This window comes from Xenopus laevis, chromosome 5L, assembly GCF_017654675.1.
Source record: "Xenopus laevis strain J_2021 chromosome 5L, Xenopus_laevis_v10.1, whole genome shotgun sequence".
NCBI classification, from domain to species: domain Eukaryota; kingdom Metazoa; phylum Chordata; class Amphibia; order Anura; family Pipidae; genus Xenopus; species Xenopus laevis.
In genome coordinates this window covers 19,100,706-19,123,069 of record NC_054379.1, presented here as the reverse complement: position 1 = coordinate 19,123,069, position 22,364 = coordinate 19,100,706, and the positions used below count along the sequence as shown (strand labels likewise).

The window sequence follows — 22,364 nt, the reverse complement described above, 5'->3', positions numbered from 1 at the left end:
TTTCTGTAATTCAGAGCTTTCCGGATGGCGGGTCCCATGGCTGTAATGGTTTTCCGAATAACAGATCCCATACCTGTATTATAAAGGATTTGCACCAGACAGCACACACCTCCCTTGACACTTTTGTATCACTGATCGATATCCCCCTTGCAACAAAGTCTATGAATTACTGTTATCAGGTCCCGACTGCTTGTAGCCCAAGTCTGTTTGTCACCTGCTGGTAAACAGGAGTCACTGATGCATAAACAACAAACAGTCCCTTTTAATCCTGACCATAGAATTCAGCTCACAAGACAAGTACAGTTCATATCACACCGGCCCCACCATTGTTCCCCGGGCAGAATGAAGCAGCTCCCTGTGTCAACTACAACATTCACAAGCAATGCGCCAGGGTGTCAGCGTGCAGCTAAATAAAACCCTGTGCATCACGGAGCAGAAACAACTCATGACTTTACTCACTCGTAACCATTCAAGCCATTTATGAGAGTTGATTTGAAGTATCAGGGATCAGGGCTTGTGTATTCACAAAGCAAAAGAGTATTTTTTGTTATTGTTTGATTTTTGTGAACCAAGAAGAGCACAAAGTGTTTTTCTATATTGTTTCGGAACAATGATTCCCAACCAGTGGCTCATGAGCAACATGTCCCAGTGGCCTCAAAGCAGGAGCTTTTTTTTGAATTCCAGGCTTGGAGGCAAGTTTTGGTTGTATAAAAACCAGGTGTAGGCTGCCAGTCCTCATCAAATTAACCAATCACAGCCCTTATTTAGCACTCTGTCCCAGGGACTATATGATGCTTGTGTTGCTCCCCAAATCCTTTTACATTTTACATTTTTTCAAAACACATCAGTTAATAGTGCTACTCCAGCAGAATTCTGCACTGAAATCCATTTCTCAAAAGAGCAAACAGAATTTTTTATATTCAATTTTGAAATCTGACATGGGGCTAGACATTTTGTCAATTTCCCAGCTGCCCCAGTCATGTGACTTGTGCCTGCATGTGACTTGTGCTTTTTGGCAGGCTGTTGTTTTTCCTTCTCAATGTAACTGAATGTGTCTCAGTGGGACATGGGTTTTTACTATTGAGTGTGTTCTTAGATCTACCAGGCAGCTGTTATCTTGTGTTAGGGAGCTGCTATCTGGTTACCTTCCCATTGTTCTTTTGTTTGGCTGCTGGGGGGGAAAAGGGAGGGGGATGATATCACTCCAACTTGCAGTACAGCAGTAAAGAGTAATTTAAGTTTATCAGAGCACAAGTCACATGACTGGGGCAGCTGGGAAATTGACAAAATGTCTAGCCCCATGTCAGATTTCAAAATTGAATATAAAAAAATCTGTTTGCTCTTTTGAGAAATGGATTTCAGTGCAGAATTCTGCTGGAGCAGCACTTTTAACTGATTCAGTTTGAAAAAAATGTTTTTTGCCATGACAGTATCCCTTTAACATGCCCTTTAAAGGGTTCGTTTACCTTTTAGTATGATGTAGAGAGTGCTATTCTGAAATAATTTGCAATTGATTTTTATTTGTGGTTTTTTAGCTTTTTATTCAGCAGCTCTCCAGTTTGCAATTTCAGCAGTCTGGTTGCTAGAGTTCAAATTACCCTAGAGACTGGAATATGAACAGGAGAGGACCTGAAGATTAGTAGTTAAAAGTAGCAATAACAATAAACGTGTAGCCTTACAGATCATTAGTTGGGGATCAGTGGCCCCCCCAAAATCTGGAAAGAGTCAGGAGAAGAAGGCAAATAATTTAAAAACTATAAAAAATAAAAAATATAAAGTCCAGTTGAAAAGCTGCTTAGAATTAGCCTTTCTATAACATACTAAAAGTTTACTAAAAGGTGAGCCAGCCCTTTAAGATGTTGTCAGCCACTCCTGGTCTGAGTTGGTGTCACAAATGCAGATCATAAAGTAAAACACAAGGAATTGCAGGGAAAGACCATGGCTACTCCCTTTATGGCTTACACTGGCAGAATTTGACTTGCTCTCCAGATCTTTACTTATACAAATATACCACAACTTTTCTATCTAAAATATATGCCTACTAAATAAATCAGTTCCATATATTTAGCTCTGGTTTCCCTGTAACTTACTTTTGGCCTCTCCCACTGTACGCTGAGCAGCTGGTCTTTGGGCAGCACTTTTTGGCCGATGGAGTTCATGTGCGCGGGAAACGTTTCATCCTCAAACAGTTGCCTCCTGCTGTAGCAGGTTTCCCTGATTGAGTCAAAGTCTTGCCCTTTAAATTTCTTGGGATTTTCCACTGTTCCAATCCTCCTTTGGACCTGCTGGCCTTCTGCTATCTTCTGGTACACCCCCGGCATTGGCATGGCCACGCTGTTCTGAGTAAGACAAAAAAACAATATTTAAATCACTTTGAGGTCAAATGAAAGATAACTGACAGTTAGGGCGAAGGCACATTGCATTATTTATAGTGTTTTTCTGCCTTTCCCCAGCTTCTAGTTTGGTGGGTGGGAGCAGAGCCGCCAGCAGGGGGGCACAGGGGGTTCTATTGTAATGGGCCCAGGCCTATAGGGGCTGTGCTCCACTTAATATAAAAATAGCAGGGCCCCCCTTGACAGCGCCAAAGCCTAGCCGCACCTACCGAAGTCCTGAAGAACCAAAGTCCCGAAGAGCCGAATTCCCGAAGAACCGAACTCCCAAAGAGTCGAAGTCAGGAAGAGTCGAAGTCACGAAGAGCCGAAGCTGCGAAAAAACCCGAATCGACAAAAGGAGCCGAAGTCCCGAAGCCGCAAAAACACCCGAAGCCACGAAAGCAGCCGAAGTCCAGAAGCCGCGAGTTCAGTTTTACTGAACACCAAAGCTGAAGTCCCAAAACTCCGAAAAGACCCGAACAGGGCCGGATTTACATAGTGGGCACCCCTAGGCCCACTCCCTTTCGTCACCCCTGTCCCCTCCAGGGGGACAAGAGCAATGGGGATTGGCGCATGGGAAATTTAAAAAATGATTGTATCTCTGGCGCATCCCCAGTGTTTTTGAACCAATGTGGGTGTGGTTGGGCAGCATGCCGCCCCCTAAAATCCTGCTGCCCTAGGCCTGGGCCTAGGTGGCCTTTCCACAAATCCGGGCCTGGACCCGAAGCCACAAACGAAGCCGAAATTGAAGTCCCAAAGCCGCGAAAAGACCCGAAGCCACAAAAGGAGCCGAAGTCCTGAAGCCGCGAGTTCAGTTTTACTGAACACCAATGTGTTTTTTTTTTTTATTTAATTAAAACCCCTGGCCACCAATGTATTATTTTAATACCCTTAATGCCCCTGCCACCAATGTTTTTTTTAAAAAATATTATTTGGGGCCCCAATGTTTCTTTAAAAAAATATTATTTGTGGCCCCAATTTTTCTTTTTAACTTATACGGGTGGGCTCTGGCGCCAATGTTTTTTTTAACTTGTAGGGGGGCCCTGGCACCACAATTTTTTTTTTAACTTATAAGGGGGCCCTCACCATCAATGGCTTTTTATAACTTGTGTGGGGGGTTACAGTTTTTAGAACTGATGTCTGTGTGGTCATTTAACTGTGGTGTGGGGTGGGCGGGATCTGGGGTGGGGCTTGGGTAGGCGGGGCCCAGGGCGCCCAGAAAATGTTGTTGTATCTGGCTCCATGATTTCCCTGGGTAGGAGGCAAAACATTTGAAATTGCCCCTACATTTACTTAACTGGTAATTGTGAGGGCGCTCCCAGTGCATTCATGGATCAGGCAGTTCAACACTATTAATAATCATCTGACCCATTTATGTCAATAGCGAAGATATTCCGAGCATTTTGCCTTCGACTCACTGAGCTGGAAATCACACGCAATCATCATCATCATCATCATTTATTTATATAGCGCTGTCAAGATACGCAGTGCTTCGCAATAGGGTGCAAACTGCCCCATGTGCCATTGCCCTGTTTATATATTGAATAAAGTACTCCATCTTGTAAAAAAAAAAGGCTATTCTTTGTGATGAGCGAATCGCATTAACATCAATGGGCGTCAAAATTATTTTATGTGCAACAATTTTTACGTGCGACAATTTTTTATGCGCACAACAATTTTTCTGCATTAAAGTCAATGGGAGTTTTTTCCTTATTTACTTTTTTCTTCATGTACTTTTTTTGTTGCGGTGAATTTTTGCTGCAGTTTTAAAAAAAAAATTTGGTGCCGAAATGCGGAATTCTGCAGCGAATCCATGGCTGGTGAAAAAATGTGCTCATCACTAGATATTATTAGTTACAGAGGAGTTCCATGACCATTTAAAAACACGAGGCCGAAGGCCCAATGTTTTTAAACAAGTCATGGCACTCCGAGGTAACTTCTAATATCCTTATATTTTGCAACAGGGGGTACTTTGTTTATTACAATACACAAGTTTCAATGAGTCATGTGATGGAAATTACATCACGAAGCTCCAATTACATCCAATGACATCACTGAGCACCGTTTATAAGGATATCATTTACAGGAAATTCATGGCTCTTGTGTATTATATTACAATTAATTATAATAAAAAACAGCAAACAATCTAGTAACCAAAAGCAACTAATCAGTTGATTGCTTTCAAACACTTACCATAAAATGCTCCCTGCTGATTAGCTATTATGGATTTCATGTTCTGCACTTTAATTAATAATTAACATATTTGCACTCAGGGTCGGACTGGGGGCCCAGGGCCCACCGGGGCTGCTGTCCAGGGCCCCCCTCCTTACTCACCTGCCCCCCCCCCCACTGCCATTGTGTGCTCTTGTTCACAGGCTGGCTCACACACACACAGCGTTTCCCGGGCGGCCGCAGCAGGAAGGAGCCTGGAGATTGCACATCTGGGTGCGGATCTGGGCAGGCGGGGCTCACAAGAGCCGAGAACCTACCGCGTTTTTTCCCGGTCCAGTCTGACCCTGTTTGCACTGAGGAAGTGCCGGGTATTTAGGCAAAAAATGCGTAAGTCCTGCACACCCACTGCACAATATTTGTACCACTTATTGTGTTTAAATAAAGCCGCTCTTATGAAGTAATATTGGTTCTCCATGGAGGTCCAGAACAGCGCCAGTGAATGTGGGAATCCTTTGTGCTAATGAACATATTTGCACTGGCCTGTAACATTTGGGATTATCTCTATTTTCAGTAAGGGGCTTAGTTGATTTGTTAATGGCACACAGGCACACAAAAAACACAATTTTTGAGACATAATGCTTCTGTTGTGTAGCATTCCACAAATAAACATTTCCCTCTCCTCCGCTGCAGAATACTATATTTGTAATGAGTGTCAATGCAGCTGAAGCTACCCTATAGTAGTACTCCTGGCTATGCCAAATAGAAATCTATTCAGCCATTTTCTGCATTGCATTCCTACTTGTATTAGAGATAAATTAGTATAAGGTCACTTACAGTAACCTCAGCGTTGAGCCTCATTTCTATAAACAAACAAGCACAGCACCAAATAACATTTCCATTAATGACGGATTAATTATTACTGCCTTGTATTGAGTCAATGTGTTGCTAATGATAAGGGAACGGCTCTGGAGTGTGACAGTCGACTGACAGATGAGGCTCAAGGCTAGACACTTATTGTAGGCTGATCTATGTATTTATTATAATCCAGATACACACCTATATAATAATCCTAGTTTGTTTGTGCTTAAATCTTTCCACTGATGCATATCGTTACCCACAATCCCTTAGTGCAGGTCAGGCATATCAGTCATTGTTGAAGGGTGCAGTTGGCATGTGGGAGCACTGGGTCATACATTCCTTCTGAAAGGAGTTACTTTGGGTATTTAGGGCATTATTATTAGGACCTATGTTATTGCACATGAAATTATATGGAAGGGGCTGCATTGTGCCACTATCTTATTATACTGTACCGCATGCAAAGCTGCCAAATTAAAGGAAACATATGAAAATGAGCCAAAATGGTGCATCCTCACTTTATTTGTTGCAATGAACATCCCATCATGCACAGGGCCACATATAAACATACTGATCAGGTGACCAAAATTGTGCCTAGGGTCCAAATTACCCTAGCAACCATGAGACTGGAATATGAATAGGAAAGGTCTGAATAGAAAGGTGAGTAATACAAAGTAGCAAGAACAATAAATGTGTAGCCTTAAAGAGCATTTGTTTTTAGATGGGGTCGGTGACCTCCATTTCCAATCTGGGAAGAGTCAGAAGAAGAAGGCAAATAATTCAAAAACTGCAGAAATTAAAAAATGAAGGCCAATTGAAAAGTTGCTCAGAATTAGCCATTCTATAACACTCAAAGTTTAAAGGTGAAACACTCCTTTAACCTAGGACAATCTAGTCATTTAGAACTACAACTCATTATTTTCCTCATTACAATGGACCGCCCTGTTTTCATGCTCACAAAATCAGCCAAATATGATTGGAATGGATCCGAGCCCTGTGGGGTGAGGAGCAGCAGGAACAATAGGATCGTGGCTCTAGGCACTTGTTTGTAAATACTTGTGTGTGTGCACTCAAACAGTAGCAGACTTTATTATGCAAATGAAATTGATATACTCTTACCCATATGTGATAAAATGCACCAAGTTTGCCCAGGAGCAGTAGCCCATAGCAACCAATAAGATATTTGCTTTAAAACAGGTGACCAGTACATAATTTCTTGCTATGAGTTACTGCTCCTGGGCAAACGTAGTGCCTTTTATTACATATCCCCAATAATGTTCAGAGGCAAAACATAAGGGAGAAGCTGCATTCTGCTTAATATAATGGGTGGAATTGCAGCAATGATGCCACATACATAGAAGGGGCACTAAACACACCCACCAATAAAAGTTGGCCATAATTTATAATTAATCTAGCTGGGTTCATGGGAAGGAATTCTACCCCACTGTTTCCTTTGATCCTTTGACTATTCAGACCCTAGTGCAGGGAACCCCAACCTTTTGAACCTGTGACCAACATTCAAAATTAAGAGGAGTTGGGGAGCAACACAAGCATGGAAAAATGTTCTTGGGGTGCCATATAAGGGCTGTGATTGCCCATTTGGTAGCACCTATGTGGATTGTCAACCTCCATTTAGACTCTGTTTGGCAGTACACCTGGTTTTTATACAACCAAAAATTGCCTCCAAGCCTGGAATTCAAAAATAAGCACCTGCTTTGAGGCCACTGGGAGCAACATCCAAGGGGTTGGAGAGCATCATGCTACTCACGAGCTACTGGTTGGGAAACACTGCCCTAGTGTGTCAGTCTGTCTCTGCACAAACCCTGACCTATGTGTTCTATCACTGCCTTATCTGCCTGTACTGTCTCTGTCCACTCTTTGTACCAACTCTGCCATGTCTGGTCTCACTATAACATCTCTCCCCTCTATGTACAATCTCTGTACTCTCTGTACAATCTCTGCCATGTCTGTCTGTACCCTCACCACTCTAGGTACAATTTCTACCCTCTTGGTGCCATGTCTGTCAGTGTAATCTCTGCCTTGTCTTGATGTACTATCTTTGCCCACTCTCTACCATCTCTGCCATGTTTGTCTGTACCATCTCTGCCCTTTTTACACCACTGCCTTGTCTGTTTGTACAGTTTCCACCACCTCAGTCTTCTCTGTACCATCTCTGCCTTGTCTGTCTCTGCCATCTCTGTACTGTTTCTGCATTCTCTGCCTGCTATCTCATCCTTTTTGCCCCTCTATCATCTTTGCCTTGACTTTTAAATATACTCTGTTGCTGATTTTGTTCATATAAGTGATATTTATCCAAGGGAAGCTGTTTCTACAAATTGCTCTACTTTGCACTCTGCATATAATTATTATAACATTTAAATTAGAGGCTCTAATCTTAGGTCCACTAGGCATAGAGCATAAACTATTATATTTGTCAATAAACATGTTAAACTTATTAAGTAAAGTTATGCAAGCTATAATCCATACCCCGTTATCAATAAAGCACAAATATACAGCATTGCTATTAAATTGCCATTATTTCTTATTGAGACCATTCTTCTCTGTGATAGTTGGAACCTTTCCTTGTTCTTTATTGTAACCCAGCTGCATCAAAGTTTTGGTGCAACAATTATATTTAGTTTCTACATGTTTTATTAGTCTTTAGTCATTGTAGTCCAAATTTAAGGACACCCCATGTTGAGAAAACCCAAGGTCCCAAATATTCCATACAGGGGCGTAACTATAGAGGAAGCAGACCCTGCGACTGCAGGGGGGCCCAGGAGGTATAGGGGCCCCATGAGGCCATAATTCATATACAATTTCAATAAATATTGGAGAAACAAGTCAACCTCTAAACATTTTGGGGGCCTGAAAAATAATTTGCTGTGGGGCCCAGTAATATCTAGTTACGCCACTGATTCCATATACTAAATCCCATACCTCTTACAATGAGAGTGTCACTAGTTCAGCTTACAGTTTCAGCCTTCAAAAACTTGCCTTTGCCTCTGGCTTTCTTGCTAACTATTTCTTTATCCCCTTCCAAAGCCCTTTTATTTGTGCTATATTCCTCTTAGCTTAGGAATCACTTGCCCAGGTTGTATCCTTGCAGTGCAAGTTACTTTACTGAAACATACTATAAAACTATGCCTATACAGGTGTTTCATAGTAATAAAGCAGAATTCTGTAGACGTTCACCTGTATTAAGCATAATTCAGCAGGGACAGCCATAAAGCTAATTGCTGGTTATGGTTTACTGCCTTGGCAAAAAGTTGCTCAGTGTTTTGTGCCTCTATCATATAATTAGGGACTGAACTATGCTCCTTAGGAAAAAGAAATAGGTGGTAACTACACTAAGCTAACATTTGCCATGTCTAGTAACCCAAATCAAAAATTCAGCAGGCACATTATCATTTTTAGCCATCTGTTTGAATGGAAAGATCTGCTTGGTATGTAAAGATTTAACAGTGACCCTTCTACAAATCCAGGGGTACCCGGGGCACAAATAATCACTCACTCCAAATCTCACCCTAACTGGCCTTCAAGCTGGGCCCCCTTAGCTCATAACAAGGTTACAGATATATAGAAACATTGGGGTAACAGTCACCCTGCTATAGTTCCAGGGGTATCCAGGGCACAAATAATCACTCACCCCAAATCTCACCCTAACTGGCCTTCAGGCTGGGTCCCCTTAGCTCATAACAAGGTTACAGATATATAGAAACATTGGGGTAACAGTCACCCTGCTATAGTTCCAGGGGTACCCAGGGCACAAATAAGCATTCACCCCAAATCTCCCCCTAGCTGGCCTTCAGGCTGGGCCCCCTTAGCTCATAACAAGGTTATAGATATATAGAAACATTGGGGTAACAATCACCCTGCTATATTTCCAGGGGTACCCAGGGAACAAATAAGTTCTCACCCCAAATATCAACCCAACCAGCATTCAGAAGGGCCCCATAACTGATAACAAGGTTACTGGTACATAGAATCATTGACGTATAACCCTGCTACAGTTGGGGAGGGGATGGCATATCCACAATTTGGGAACCTCTGCCTTAAATACTGTATATAGAATATTCCAGGGATTACAAAGACATATGGGTGAGCGGTCAGATCCTCCTCAATTACCATAGACATCTTGCAATATACAAACACTACAGGATGTCAATGGGACATGGCAATAAAGTTTAACATCCCTACATTTGTATTCTTGCCGTTATCATACTCATCTTTCTGCCCATTATGTTTTCTAATGTGTCTTGAAAGTTGGGCTTGTAGATCTATTCCCCTTTGCACTGTTCCTGCACAAATGATTTCTAATTAATTGAAATCTGATTAGAACTAACAGACCTTGAAGAGGAGAGAGCTGTCAAGAATCACTTTCCTGTTGCTTTAATTGGATTATTTAGAACATCAGAATAAATGGACTGTGTCTGCCATGGCAAAAATCAATGTGGGAAAGAGGTGTTTGGCCTCCAGAAGGAATCACTAGGTGACAGTATGAGGAGTTCACTGAGGGTGGGAACCATAAAGTACTTTGCCTAAATGCCATGTATGACTCTTGAGGTTATACACAATGAGTTTATGGTATGAGATGACATTTGATGACAAACAGACACTCGTGTTTATGCTGACTCACAGTATCTACACTGAGATGTTTGTTTTAAGCATTTCACTCTTTTGGATGTGAAAGCTTTAAAACATTCTTGAGGTGGCCAGGATGATGAATGATTTAGACATATTTTGAGAAGCTCTTTCACAATGAACCAGACGGGGGGGAAAAAACATCAGTTAACCATATTGGTAGAGACTCACCACAGTTGGGAGGGTCCCACCACACTGAGAGTCTGGAAGTGATTATCAGGGACTTGTTCAGAGGCAACTGCAGAGAAAACCCATGAGCTTCAGGAGGTGAAATTGAAAAATTCACAGCAAATGATAACTGACAAAAGAAAATCATCACAACAGGAATTCTTTGACAGGGCAGACTTGTAACCGTAGACTGCCTTTTTTTTACAATGATACTAAACACATTCCTATTGTTAGTCTCACCAGTATCACTAACTATAAACTGAGACTTTGTGATTTATTGCCCTTTAAACAAACTCCAGCCAAACATTACCCAACCTTCCTGGCAATCCAACACTGTGAACTGTGCAGGTAATGATAAGTCAGATATCGGTCATGTTGGCTATAGGTGGGAATTTTGATAAGTGATAAAATACTATAACAAAGTAACAAGAGCAAAACAAAATAAACATTGCACAGAACACGGGATAGTCAAAACTTAGAAATAACAGCAACAAAACAGATGGAATCAAATAAGTATCTGTAACCTTCAATATTATAATAAACGTTAATTTTCTATACATCAATTAATTTACTTTGAGTGCAGGGGTTGTACTTTAGCTGCTGATGTTCCATCTTTTTCTGATCTTTCCCCCTAAACCCCACTTGTTCCTGGGGATCCCTCATCCTCTTCTAGGACACTTTTGCCCCTGGCTTAAAACCTCCAACTTTCCCTTTCTTTTCTTCCCAGAATACTCTTCCAACTTCTTACAGTCACATGAGACCTGTTGTTTCGCATGGGGGATGTAAAGTGTCCCCAACGGCCCATCTTCCTTTCTTTCCTCCCCAGAAGCCCCCAGAAGGTTTCCCATTCTCTCTCCCCACTACTTATTTCCTCCTGTCCCTCCTGCACTTCCTCCTGAGCATTGGGCACTTGCTGTTGTGACTCCTTAGACTGTGTTGGTGGGACCCGTCTCTAGGTCAGAGTACTGATAACGTTGGGGAGATCTTTATTAGAAGTAAGAACCTAGAGGTTATACGTGATATTAATTCATCCCCTGTAAGTAAAAGGAATGTGTCAATATGTGACACTTACTAATTGCCTTGGCGAGGTTCTTGTCCTTCCTAATAACAATTCTGTTTAGCAAATAAGCAGCAGGTAGTACCAGAGTAACTGGAAATGTAGCCTATAGTAAGGATACTATGGATCTGTCCTATCGATAGTAGCAGCAGTGATCAGTACTATATTGTATGTGACTGAAGATTATATATGATAGAAGATGATATGTGCTCCCTACTCTCTAGAGGGATTTTCTACAGGCAACGTAGGCTTCTTGAGTGCACCTTGAGCCTCCATCTTACAGGCAGCCATCAAATCTCCAAAAATGGACAAGACTTGGGTAAAATGCAGTGGATATCCATGTAATACATTCACCCAGGGGTGCCTGAGGTTTATCTCCTGTTTTATGGATTTTTAGCACTAAATCAGTATTGAGGGACAAAGCAAGCAATTTCAGGATTTTTGAAGGCTTCACAAATTCCTGTGTCTGTGGTTGGTTTCCAGTGTGAGCTTAGGGGCCACAGGACTGTACATTGACTGGTTACAGATTATCAGCGATACAGTGATCATATATTTTACTACAAGATTAAATATCTATCCAGGCTACCTGTTTTTGGGAAATACCATATAAGGACATTTCTGTATAAAATTTTGAGTGCTCATGGGTGACTTTTGGCTTTTTTTTTTTTTTTTGATAAATTGTCACTTGAGACAAGGTTGTCACCTTAGCTCATTACTAATAGCCAAGCACAGTTTAGAATACACAAGATACGACCTAATGACCACAAAGACTGGAATTACCTGTCAAGCAAGACTTGACTTGCCCTATCAACATAATCAGCGTTGTCAACTATTCGGCTCCCATTATTCCCGTCAACATGTGAGGTCAAGTAAAAAGGAGACACATTTGGGAGTTATAACCATACAGAAGCAAATGACAGGTTAAAGGTTCTTTAGGTCCCTTTAAGAAAGCATGGTGAAAGCTAAAGGATCCAGATGAGTGGGTAGAGGACTGACCAGGCCAGGGATGACTATGGGCAGCTTTAATGCTGTATGTTGCAATATGTGGACTATATGTGTTTTTGTTTAAAAGGAGAGGGTGGATTTTTATAAACTTATTAAAAAACATTAACATTTCATTCCACAACTACAAAATAGAAAGCACAGGCATTAGTTGAAGTGCTATTATTATGTCTGAAGGATGCCTCTAAAAAAGCATGAAATAAAAGCATTAAATACCATAGAGATAGTCATTCAGAAGCCACAGAAAATTATGATTTACATTTCCCAGCAATGGAACAGGCGTCTATCCTTCTGGGCCTGTAGCTACAGAACCCTATGTACTGATCCAGAGAAATATGCAGAATCAGTGGTACTAAAAGCAAAATAACAAAGGTCCTGGTTTGATTCCTATTTAAGCTTCTTGGAAGCTTGGGACCATGGGAATGTCATTTTATATAAACAGACATGTGATTCCTTGGGATGTATTTGCTGATCCTGCCCAACTGAATAGGTGACACTATCCAATATGTTTTTATTATCAACCCCTAGGGTAATGTTACACCTGGTAGAGTCCTGCGCGGGTCCATTTTTGGGACCCGAACCCGACCCGTACCTGCAATCCGCAACCCGCATTCTTACCCACTTGGACCCGCAAGTACCTTATCCACAACCCGGACCCGCGACCCACTGACCATCAAGAATCAGGAAGTGCTGTCATTGTAAACCGGAAGTGACATCATCGGAAGTAGACGTGATCGGGGGGGGGAAGGTGTGAAACAGGAAGTGCTGTCATTGTAAACCGGAAGTGACGTCATCGGAAGTAGACGTGAGCAGAAGAGGGAGAGGGAATATCAATATTGAGAAGACCTGCGGCCCGACCCGCAAACCCACAGAACCGCCAACCCGCGGGTATACCCACACCTGGAACTTCTAAACGCAACCCGCAGGGTTTTTGCGGGTAACCCGTGGGTACCCGACCCGCTGCAGGACTCTAACACCTGGTGTTTGCTCCCCCACAAGCTGAGAATGTCTGCCTCCAGCCAGGCTGCCTACGATAGCACTCTTTGCTGACTGAGAATGCTCAAATGCCATTTACTTCTCTAACGAAGCATTGGCCTGGTGTGATAGTGGCTCAAACTTTGTGCCGATTAAAGTAATAACTTGGGTCCTTTGCAACAATCTGTCCATTGTGTTTGGTCTCTCTCAGCTGAGGCTGAATGTTAATGAAAAGAATATTCCCTGCTCACTATATGCAGGAAGGTTGGAATGGTGCTCTCTGGATGCTTGGCCGGCAGTTGGGTGCTTAACCCATATATTAGTTGCCACACACTGTGACTAAACTCTTAAAATTTAGGGGGAATTGCTCTGACAAAAGAGCAGAGACATATTTATCTAAAGCTGTTAATGGGATGAGATATTATCCTACACAGGCGATAATATTATAGTGTGTCACTAGTGATGGGCGAATCTGTCACATTACTCTTCCCCAAAAAAATTTGCAAAATTTTCGAAAAATTTGCAAAACACATTGAAATAAATGTACATCAAAATAATTTAGCGATTTTTATATTCCTTTAAATGTTTTATAGTGCTGTTCTTACTGTCCCTGGGTTTAGTGTTCTTTTCTGCCATACAAACTCTCCACTCCCCTCGCCATTTGTTTGTCTCGCAGACCCTTTACAAAAAACTATTTTCATTAAAATGCTCTGATTGGTACGTGATCAGTTAATTCAGTACATTTTCCACAACAGCTTCCATTTATCCTATGTTCCTTATAGTGATGCACCGAATCCAGGATTTGGTTCGGGATTCGGCCAGGATTCGAGCTTTTTCTGCAGGATTCAGATTCGGCCGAATACTTCTGCCCAGCCGGGTCGATGCCTAATTTGCATATGCAAATTAGGTGCAGGTGGGAAATCACGGAAGTAAAACATGTTTTCCCCTCATTTCCATATGCATATTTGCATATGGAAATTAGGATTCAATTCTGTATTTGGCTGAAAATTTTGCAAATCCAAAATCTTTTATGGCTGATAATGTTATAGGAGTTGACAACACTTTGTGAGATATTGTTAGTACTCATTCAGTTTGATGTCATTTTGATCTTTACTATTCTAGTCAAACAAACAAAGAATAAAAAAAGGGAAAATTACCTTTTAAAAACAATCTTTACAAGGTTTGGTACAAGTGTTAAGCTGGCCACAGACGCAAAGATCCGATCATACGAATCAATGTACGAACGGACTTTCCCATCTCGCGACCTGCCACTAACCATTCAGATCAAAGTCTTACCATTCAGATCAAATAAAGTAGTTAAAGAACAGATCAGCCGATGTTCTGCCCCTGACAGCAATTGTACGATAGACAAAGCTAGTGACAGTCTCCCACTGAAAATCGTACAATTGGCAATACACGCAGAGATATTATCGGCAGCCGACAGAAATGTTCTAACCTGTCCGATCAACCAAACGACTGATCTCCGCCAGACGAAAAATGTCGGGACTTTCCACACACGTTCCGAAAATCGTACGAATCCTTGATTCGTACAATGAGATCTTTGCATCTATGGCCGGCTTAGGGCTGCTGCAGTATTGTAACTAGGGTCACATTACTAAACAAGTATTCCTGGCTGAGCCATTTAACCATTGTTTTCAGTTGGCGCTGAACATGCTGAGGGCTAGGAGCTGGGACATGGCCTGTCAGTTTAAAGGAACAGTAACATCAAAAAATAAAAGTGTTTTAAAGTAATAAAAATATAATGCAGTGTTGCCCTGCACTGGTAAAACTGTGCTTGCTTCAGAAACACTACTATTGTTTATATAAATAAGCTGCTGTGTAGCAATGGAGGCAGCCATTTAAAGGAGAAAAGGCTCAGGTTACACAGCAGATAAGCTCTGTAGAACATAATGGTGTTATCTGTTATCCACTGTTTAACCTGTGCCATAAAGACTTTTTTCAATTTCCGCCATTGCTACACAGCAGCTTGTTTATATGAACTATAGTCGAGTTTCTGAAGCAAACACATCAGTTTTACCAGTGCAGGGCAACACTACATGATATTTTCATTTACACATGTGAACTGAGGGGAGCGAGGTGACCAGCCGGGTTGCATAGGGGACCTGGTCGGCTTGGCCTGCCCAAGAGTTGGAGAGCAATGCAAGCATGCAAAAAGTTCCTGGGGGTGTCAAATAAGGGCTGTGATTGGCTATTTGGTAACGCCTATATGGACCGGTAGCCTACAAGAGGATCTGTTTGGCTATAAACCTATTTTTTTTTACAAATAAAACTTGGCCGCAAGCCTGGAATTCCAAAATACGCACCTGCTTTGAGGCCACTGGGAGCAACATCCAAGGGGTCGGAGAGTAACATGTTACTCACGAGCCGCTGGTTTAACTGGTAACTGAAGGCTGCAAAGAAACTGTAGTATCTACACCAGCAAAAGGGGTGTGATTTAAAGGGATTGTTCACCTTCCAACACTTTTTTTCAGTTCAGCAGGTTTCAGATAGTTCACCAGAAATAAAGACTTTTTTCCCATTACTTTCTGTTTTATCTGTGTGACTGTTTTTCTAATATTGAAGTGTAAATTTACAATTTTAACCTCTTTTTCTTTCTAAAGCAGCCCGGGGGGGGGGGGCGCCGACTCGTTAAACTGTTCTAAATTGATACATTTAGTTGATACATTTCTTATCTTTGTCCCTGCTGAGCAGAATCATTACAGGCAGCTGTTAGACCTGATACAATAGTTACTGATACTCCACAAATACAAAATTGTAACAGACTCTGCACCTGAAATACTGAGCTGCCAGACTCAAACACCAGAGACAGGAACATTCAACTTTAAACGTAGATATTAAAAAAAACTGTTAAAAATGGAAATCTCTAAAATCTGAAAACAATTGAACTGAAAAAAGTGAACAACCCCTTTAACAGACGTCCCCATTTCCAACCACACTGACCCCCCGAAATCCAGCCGCCACTCTAGCACCGAGATTCACTGTAGCCAGTTTTATGGTTAAGAACATCATTCTTCAGAGTCTGGAAATTGGGGGCATTCAAAAGATTTAAATTTGCTGTGGGGTAAGGGTTATAGTAAAAAATGTAACATTCAAATAGGAGTCAAATATATATATATATATATATATATATATATATATATATATATATATATATATATATATATATATATATATATATATAGTGAATAAAGTACCCCCTCTTGTAAAATATGAGGATATTATAAGTTACAGAGGAGTTTCATGACCATATAAAAACACGAGGCTGAAGGCAGAGTGTTTTTATACAGGTCATGGAACTCCGAGGTAACTCCTAATATCCTCATATTTTACAACTGGGGGTACTTTATTTATTATAATACACAAGTTTCATATATATATATATATATATATATATATATATATATATATATATATATATATAATACACAAAAGCCATGAATATCCTGTAAATTATATCCTTATAAATGGTGAGTTCTCATGTTATCAGTTATAAACAGTGAGTTCTGATGTCATTTCTGTCACATGACTCACTGAAACTTGTGTATTATAATAAATAAAGTACCCCCTCTTGTAAAATATGAGGATATTATAAGTTACCGAGGAGTTTCATGACCATATAAAAACACGAGGCTGAAGGCCGAGTGTTTTTATACAGGCCATAACAAACTTTCCCTTGTTTGTTATAGTTTATACAGGAGCAGTGACCAGCTTCCATGTTGTAGCTCCCACCCTTCCCAGCTATAGTCAGGTGATCCCACTGGTGTCTAATAAAAGGGCAGCCAAGTATGGAGGTTTACTTTGAAAGCAGCAAGTTAAGTTGCAGGTAATACCTAGTCCCTTTGTAAAATGTATAATGAAGCAATAGAATTCTTAATGAATCAGATAAAATTGAGCGTAGGACTGGCCAGATATGGGATGACTTTGACGTAGTTGGCCAGCTTAAATATATTGCAATATATGGACAAACAATCCCTGTTTTGTTTAAAGGGTAAGGCATTTTTTAGTAGCAGTATGCACAAAATGTCGCTGTCTTAAATATATTGATAATGGGTTGAGTGCAGAGGACTCTTGTATTTGACTATATTTACATATTAAGTGGGAAATGCTTTTCACAGGGTTAAACACAGAACAAAAATGGGAAGTCTTTAAAATGCTGCTTAATAAATATACTTGTCAGTATATTCCACTTGTAAGCAAGGAACGTCGTTGCAAAGCAAAACCTTTTTGGTTCAATAGAAGCGTTGGTGTTGAGGTGGGTAAGAAAAGACGTGCTTTTAAGGCTTTCAAGTTAGCTGGTACAGCCGAAACATTTATAAGGTACAAGGAGGCCAATAAATCATGCAAAGAAGCTATAAGGCAAGCTAAAATTGCTATAGAAAATGATATTGCAGCAAGCAGTAAAAAAAATCCCAAATTATTTTTTAAATATGTCAATAGTAAAAAAATGAAGCAGGAAGGGGTGGGACCCTTACTATCAGAGGGGGATCAGCTGGTTGATGAAAACAAAATAAAAGCGCAGATTCTGAACTCGTATTTTTCATCTGTTTACACAAATGAAGAACCAGTAAGTGAAGGTTTCCTTCTTAACACTCCCAATTCTAGTAATACAACTAATGATGCATGGTTCACACAAGAAGAAATTCAAAAGAGACTTGAACAGGTTAAGATTAACAAAGGTCCAGGGCCAGATGGTATTCATCCCAGGGTAATTAGCGAGCTTAGCTCTGTGATTGCCAAACCTCTTTACTTAATTTTTCAGGATTCATTGAGATCTGGTATTGTGCCAAGAGACTGGCGAATTGCTAATGTGGTGCCTCTATTCAAAAAAGGATCCCGTTCTCAGCCTCAAAACTATAGGCCAGTTAGTCTGACGTCAGTATTAGGAAAGCTTTTCGAAGGGTTAATAAAGGATAAGATACTGGACTTCATAGCAAATCATAATACTATGAGTTTGTGCCAGCATGGTTTTATGCGTAATAGATCTTGCCAGACTAACTTAATTTCTTTTTACGAGAATGTAAGTAGAGACCTCGATTCTGGGATGGCAGTGGATGTGATTTACTTAGACTTTGCTAAAGCATTTGATACAGTGCCACACAAAAGGTTACTGGTTAAATTAAGGAATGTTGGCCTGGAACATAGTATTTGTACCTGGATAGCGAACTGGCTAAAAGATAGACTACAAAGAGTGGTGGTAAATGGAACATTTTCTAATTGGACCAGTGTTGTTAGTGGAGTACCGCAGGGCTCTGTACTAGGTCCCTTGCTTTTCAACTTGTTTATTAATGACCTGGAGGTGGGCATTGAAAGTACTGTTTCTATTTTTGCAGATGATACTAAATTGTGCAGAACTATAGGTTCCATGCAGGATGCTGCCACTTTGCAAAGTGATCTGTCTAAACTGGAAAACTGGGCAGCAAACTGGAAAATGAGGTTCAATGTTGATAAATGCAAGGTTATGCACTTTGGCAAAAATAATATAAATGCAAGTTATACACTAAATGGCAATGTGTTGGGAGTTTCCTTAAATGAAAAGGATCTAGGGGTCTTTGTAGATAACACGTTGTCTAATTCTGGGCAGTGTCATTCTGTGGCTACTAAAGCAAATAAAGTTCTGTCTTGCATAAAAAAGGGCATTAACTCAAGGGATGAAAACATTATTATGCCTCTTTATAGGTCCCTGGTAAGGCCTCATCTGGAGTATGCAGTTCAGTTTTGGACTCCAGTCCTTAAGAGGGATATAAATGAGCTGGAGAGAGTGCAGAGACGTGCAACTAAATTGGTTAGAGGGACGGAAGACTTAAATTATGAGGGTAGACTGTCAAGGTTGGGGTTGTTTTCTCTGGAAAAAAGGCGCTTGCGAGGGGACATGATTACACTTTACAAGTACATTAGAGGACATTATAGACAAATGGCAGGGGACCTTTTTACCCATAAAGTGGATCACCGTACCAGAGGCCTCCCCTTTAGACTAGAAGAAAAGAACTTTCATTTGAAGCAACGTAGAGGGTTCTTCACAGTCAGGACAGTGAGGTTGTGGAATGCACTGCCGGGTGATGTTGTGATGCTGATTCAGTTAATGCCTTTAAGAATGGCTTGGATGATTTTTTGGACAGACATAATATTAAAGGCTATTGTGATACTAAACTCTATAGTTAATATAGGTATGGGTATATAGAATTTTAATTAAAAGTAGGGAGGGGTGTGTGTATGGATGCTGGGTTTTCATTTGGAGGGGTTGAACTTGATGGACTTTGTCTTTTTTCAACCCAATTTAACTATGTAACTATATATATATATATATATATATATATATATATATATATATATATATATATATATATATATATATATTAGGGATGCACCGAATCCAGGATTCGGTTCGGGATTTGGCCTTTTTCAGCAGGATTTGGATTCGGCCGAATCCTTCTGCCCGGCTGAACCGAATCTGAACCCTAATTTACATATGTAAATTGTGGGCGGGGAGGGAAATCGCATGGCTTTTTGTCACAAAACAAGGAAATAAAAAATGTTTTTCCCCTTCCCACCCCTAATTTGCATATGCAAATTAGGATTCGAAATCGGTTCGGTATTCGGCCGAATCTCTCGCAAAGGATTCAGGGGTTCGACTGAATCCAAAATAGTGGATGCGGTGCATCCCTAATATATATCCCTAATATATATATATACATTGGTATGGGACCTGTTATCCAGGAGTGCTCCGGACCTGGGATTTTCCAGATAATGGATCACTCCTGAATTTGAATCTACCTAAAGTTTACTAGAAAATCATGTAAACATTAAAGGGATACTGTCATGGGAATAAATGTTTTTTTCAAAACACATCAGTTAATAGTGCTGCTCCAGCAGAATTCTGCACTGAAATCCATTTCTCAAAAGAGCAAACTAATTTTTTTATATTTAATTTTGAAATCTGACATGGGGCTAGACAAATTGTCAGTTTTCCCAGCTGACCCCAGTCATGTGACTTGTGCTCTGATAAACTTCAGTCACTCTTTACTGCTGTACTGCAAGTTGGAGTGATATCACCCTCCCCCCCCAGCAGCCAAACAAAAAAACAATGGGAAGGTAACCAGATAGCAGCTCCCTAACACAAGATAACAGCTGCCTGGTAGATCTAAGAACAACCCTCAATAGTAAAATCCAGGTCCCACTGCGACACATTCAGTTTCATTGAGAAGGAGAAACAACAGCCTGCCAAAAAGCAGTTCCATCCTAAAGTGCTGGCTCTTTCTGAAATCACATGACCAGGCAAAATGACCTGAGATGCACCTACACACCAATATTACAACTAAAAAAATACACATGTTGGTTCAGGAAATAAATTTTATATTGTAGAGTGAATTATCTGCAGTGTAAACAGTGTAATTTAGAAATCAATTAACCATTAATGCAAGATTCTGGTGAAACATTTTAGAGCCATGAATTGAACATTGTGTTGAAAATTCTCTGGATAAGCTTCAATACTCTGCTTTGATTCCTACAAGCAATAGCACAGCTTCCAGCTATTTACTACAGAACTCTTACTCAAGCACGTGAAAGGGAGGATCTCAGAATTCACAGTAATGTTATTTTAACAGCCTGAAGATACAAAGTACAAGAGCGGAAATAGCTTGATTCTTAGCAACACATGAAATAAATCAGATAAAGCCAAGCACTTCTGTCGCAGAACTACATTTCCCAGCAGCATCTACAGGGGTGTGCCTATATAAGCAAAGCATAGATCCTAAACGTTCATTCTCTTGTTATTCCAACATCCAGACACATAGAAGGGTCATAATTTAACTTGACTACTAAGACCATCAATATACAGTGATGGATTTGGGGTTCTGCATGGACAACAGTTAGCCATGGTGGTTTATTTGCTGAATTGAATCCATAATTACACATAAAAATGTCAGTTCCAGGCTATGGGTGCTGCTGCTGTGTATGTAACCATGCCCAGTAGTCTATAGAGAGTTTACCTGTGCACGGTCCCAAGCTGGAGATCTCAGTTCCACTTGAAGTCTCTCTCTTTCTTGTCAGACTTGTCCCCCGGGCTCTCGCCTTAGTTAACGATTAAATCTTTTTTTGATAATCAAATTGCGTAAAAAAGGAACATTTCTAATCCTGCTGAGCTCACACGGTGCCCTGATGAGTGCAGGGAGGCGGCTCACCTGTATGTGTGTGTGTCCCTGTAGCTGCTGCCTATTGTTAGGCAAATGAGATGCACTTTATTCTCACGTTACAGTCAGTCCTGCTGGGGATACAGCCAACAAGGAAGCACTAGGGCAGCTGACGTACACCATTTACACATTTACACCTGGATCAGATTCACTTAATCATACAAGGGCTGAATGTACTTCATATATAAAGTATTGTTTTCAAGTGAAAGCCTTTAATGTTATGCAGATACAACTCTCTCTCTCTCTCTCTCTCTCTCTCTCTCTCTCACACTCTCTCTCTCTCTCTCTCTCTCTCTCTCTCTCTCTCTCTCTCTATATATATATATTATACATGCATGTATTAAGTTACACCAAGTGGTGTAACTATCAGGGGGGCCTGGGAGTACAACTGCACAAGGACCCTCCAACCAGGCCCGGACTGACAATCTGTGGGTTCTGGCAAATGCCAGAGGGGCTGCTGTAAAGTCCCATAGACAGTTACTATTCAGTGGGCTGGTGGAGGACTATTTGGGCCTCTGTGTACTTGGAATGCCAGGGCCTATTTTGACTCCCAGTCCGGACCTGCCACTAACCCACTGGGCCCTCAATTTTATTGACTCTTTTATTGTCGCTGGGAGTGAAGTAAGTCTGACTGCTTTATAATTACAGTTCATAAGGTGCATTCACACAAAACCAGTTCCCTTGTCCTGGGGGCAGGCAGTGCTGGGAAGGGGCAGTATTAGGCCTTTGAATGCTGGGAAACAGCTCTGTAGGTTAATTTTATTAGTAGGTAACACATCGACATTCCCTGTGCCTGGTCCCAGGATATATTATTATTATTAGTAATACTAATATGATATATACTTAGGAATGTAACGACACATTTCACTAGGCTGTACAATAGGAAGGGTATGTACAGGAAACATAACATTT

General features: G+C 40.8%; 1 protein-coding gene across 3 annotated transcripts in view; it reads right to left on the bottom strand.

Moving 5' to 3' along the window:
- capn13.L (calpain 13 L homeolog) overlaps positions 1-21,474 on the bottom strand; it is a 55,665-nt gene extending 34,191 nt beyond the window's left edge. Inside the window, exons 1-3 of one of the 3 annotated variants that reach the window (XM_041562066.1) lie at positions 21,252-21,474; positions 10,215-10,281; positions 2,091-2,339 (exon numbers count right to left, since the gene is read on the bottom strand). In XM_041562066.1, the coding sequence (XP_041418000.1) occupies positions 2,091-2,327 (237 nt within the window). In that variant the 5' untranslated portion in view covers positions 2,328-2,339; positions 10,215-10,281; positions 21,252-21,474. 3 annotated transcript variants of the gene reach the window in all.
- Between the last annotated feature and the right edge of the window lie 890 nt (positions 21,475-22,364).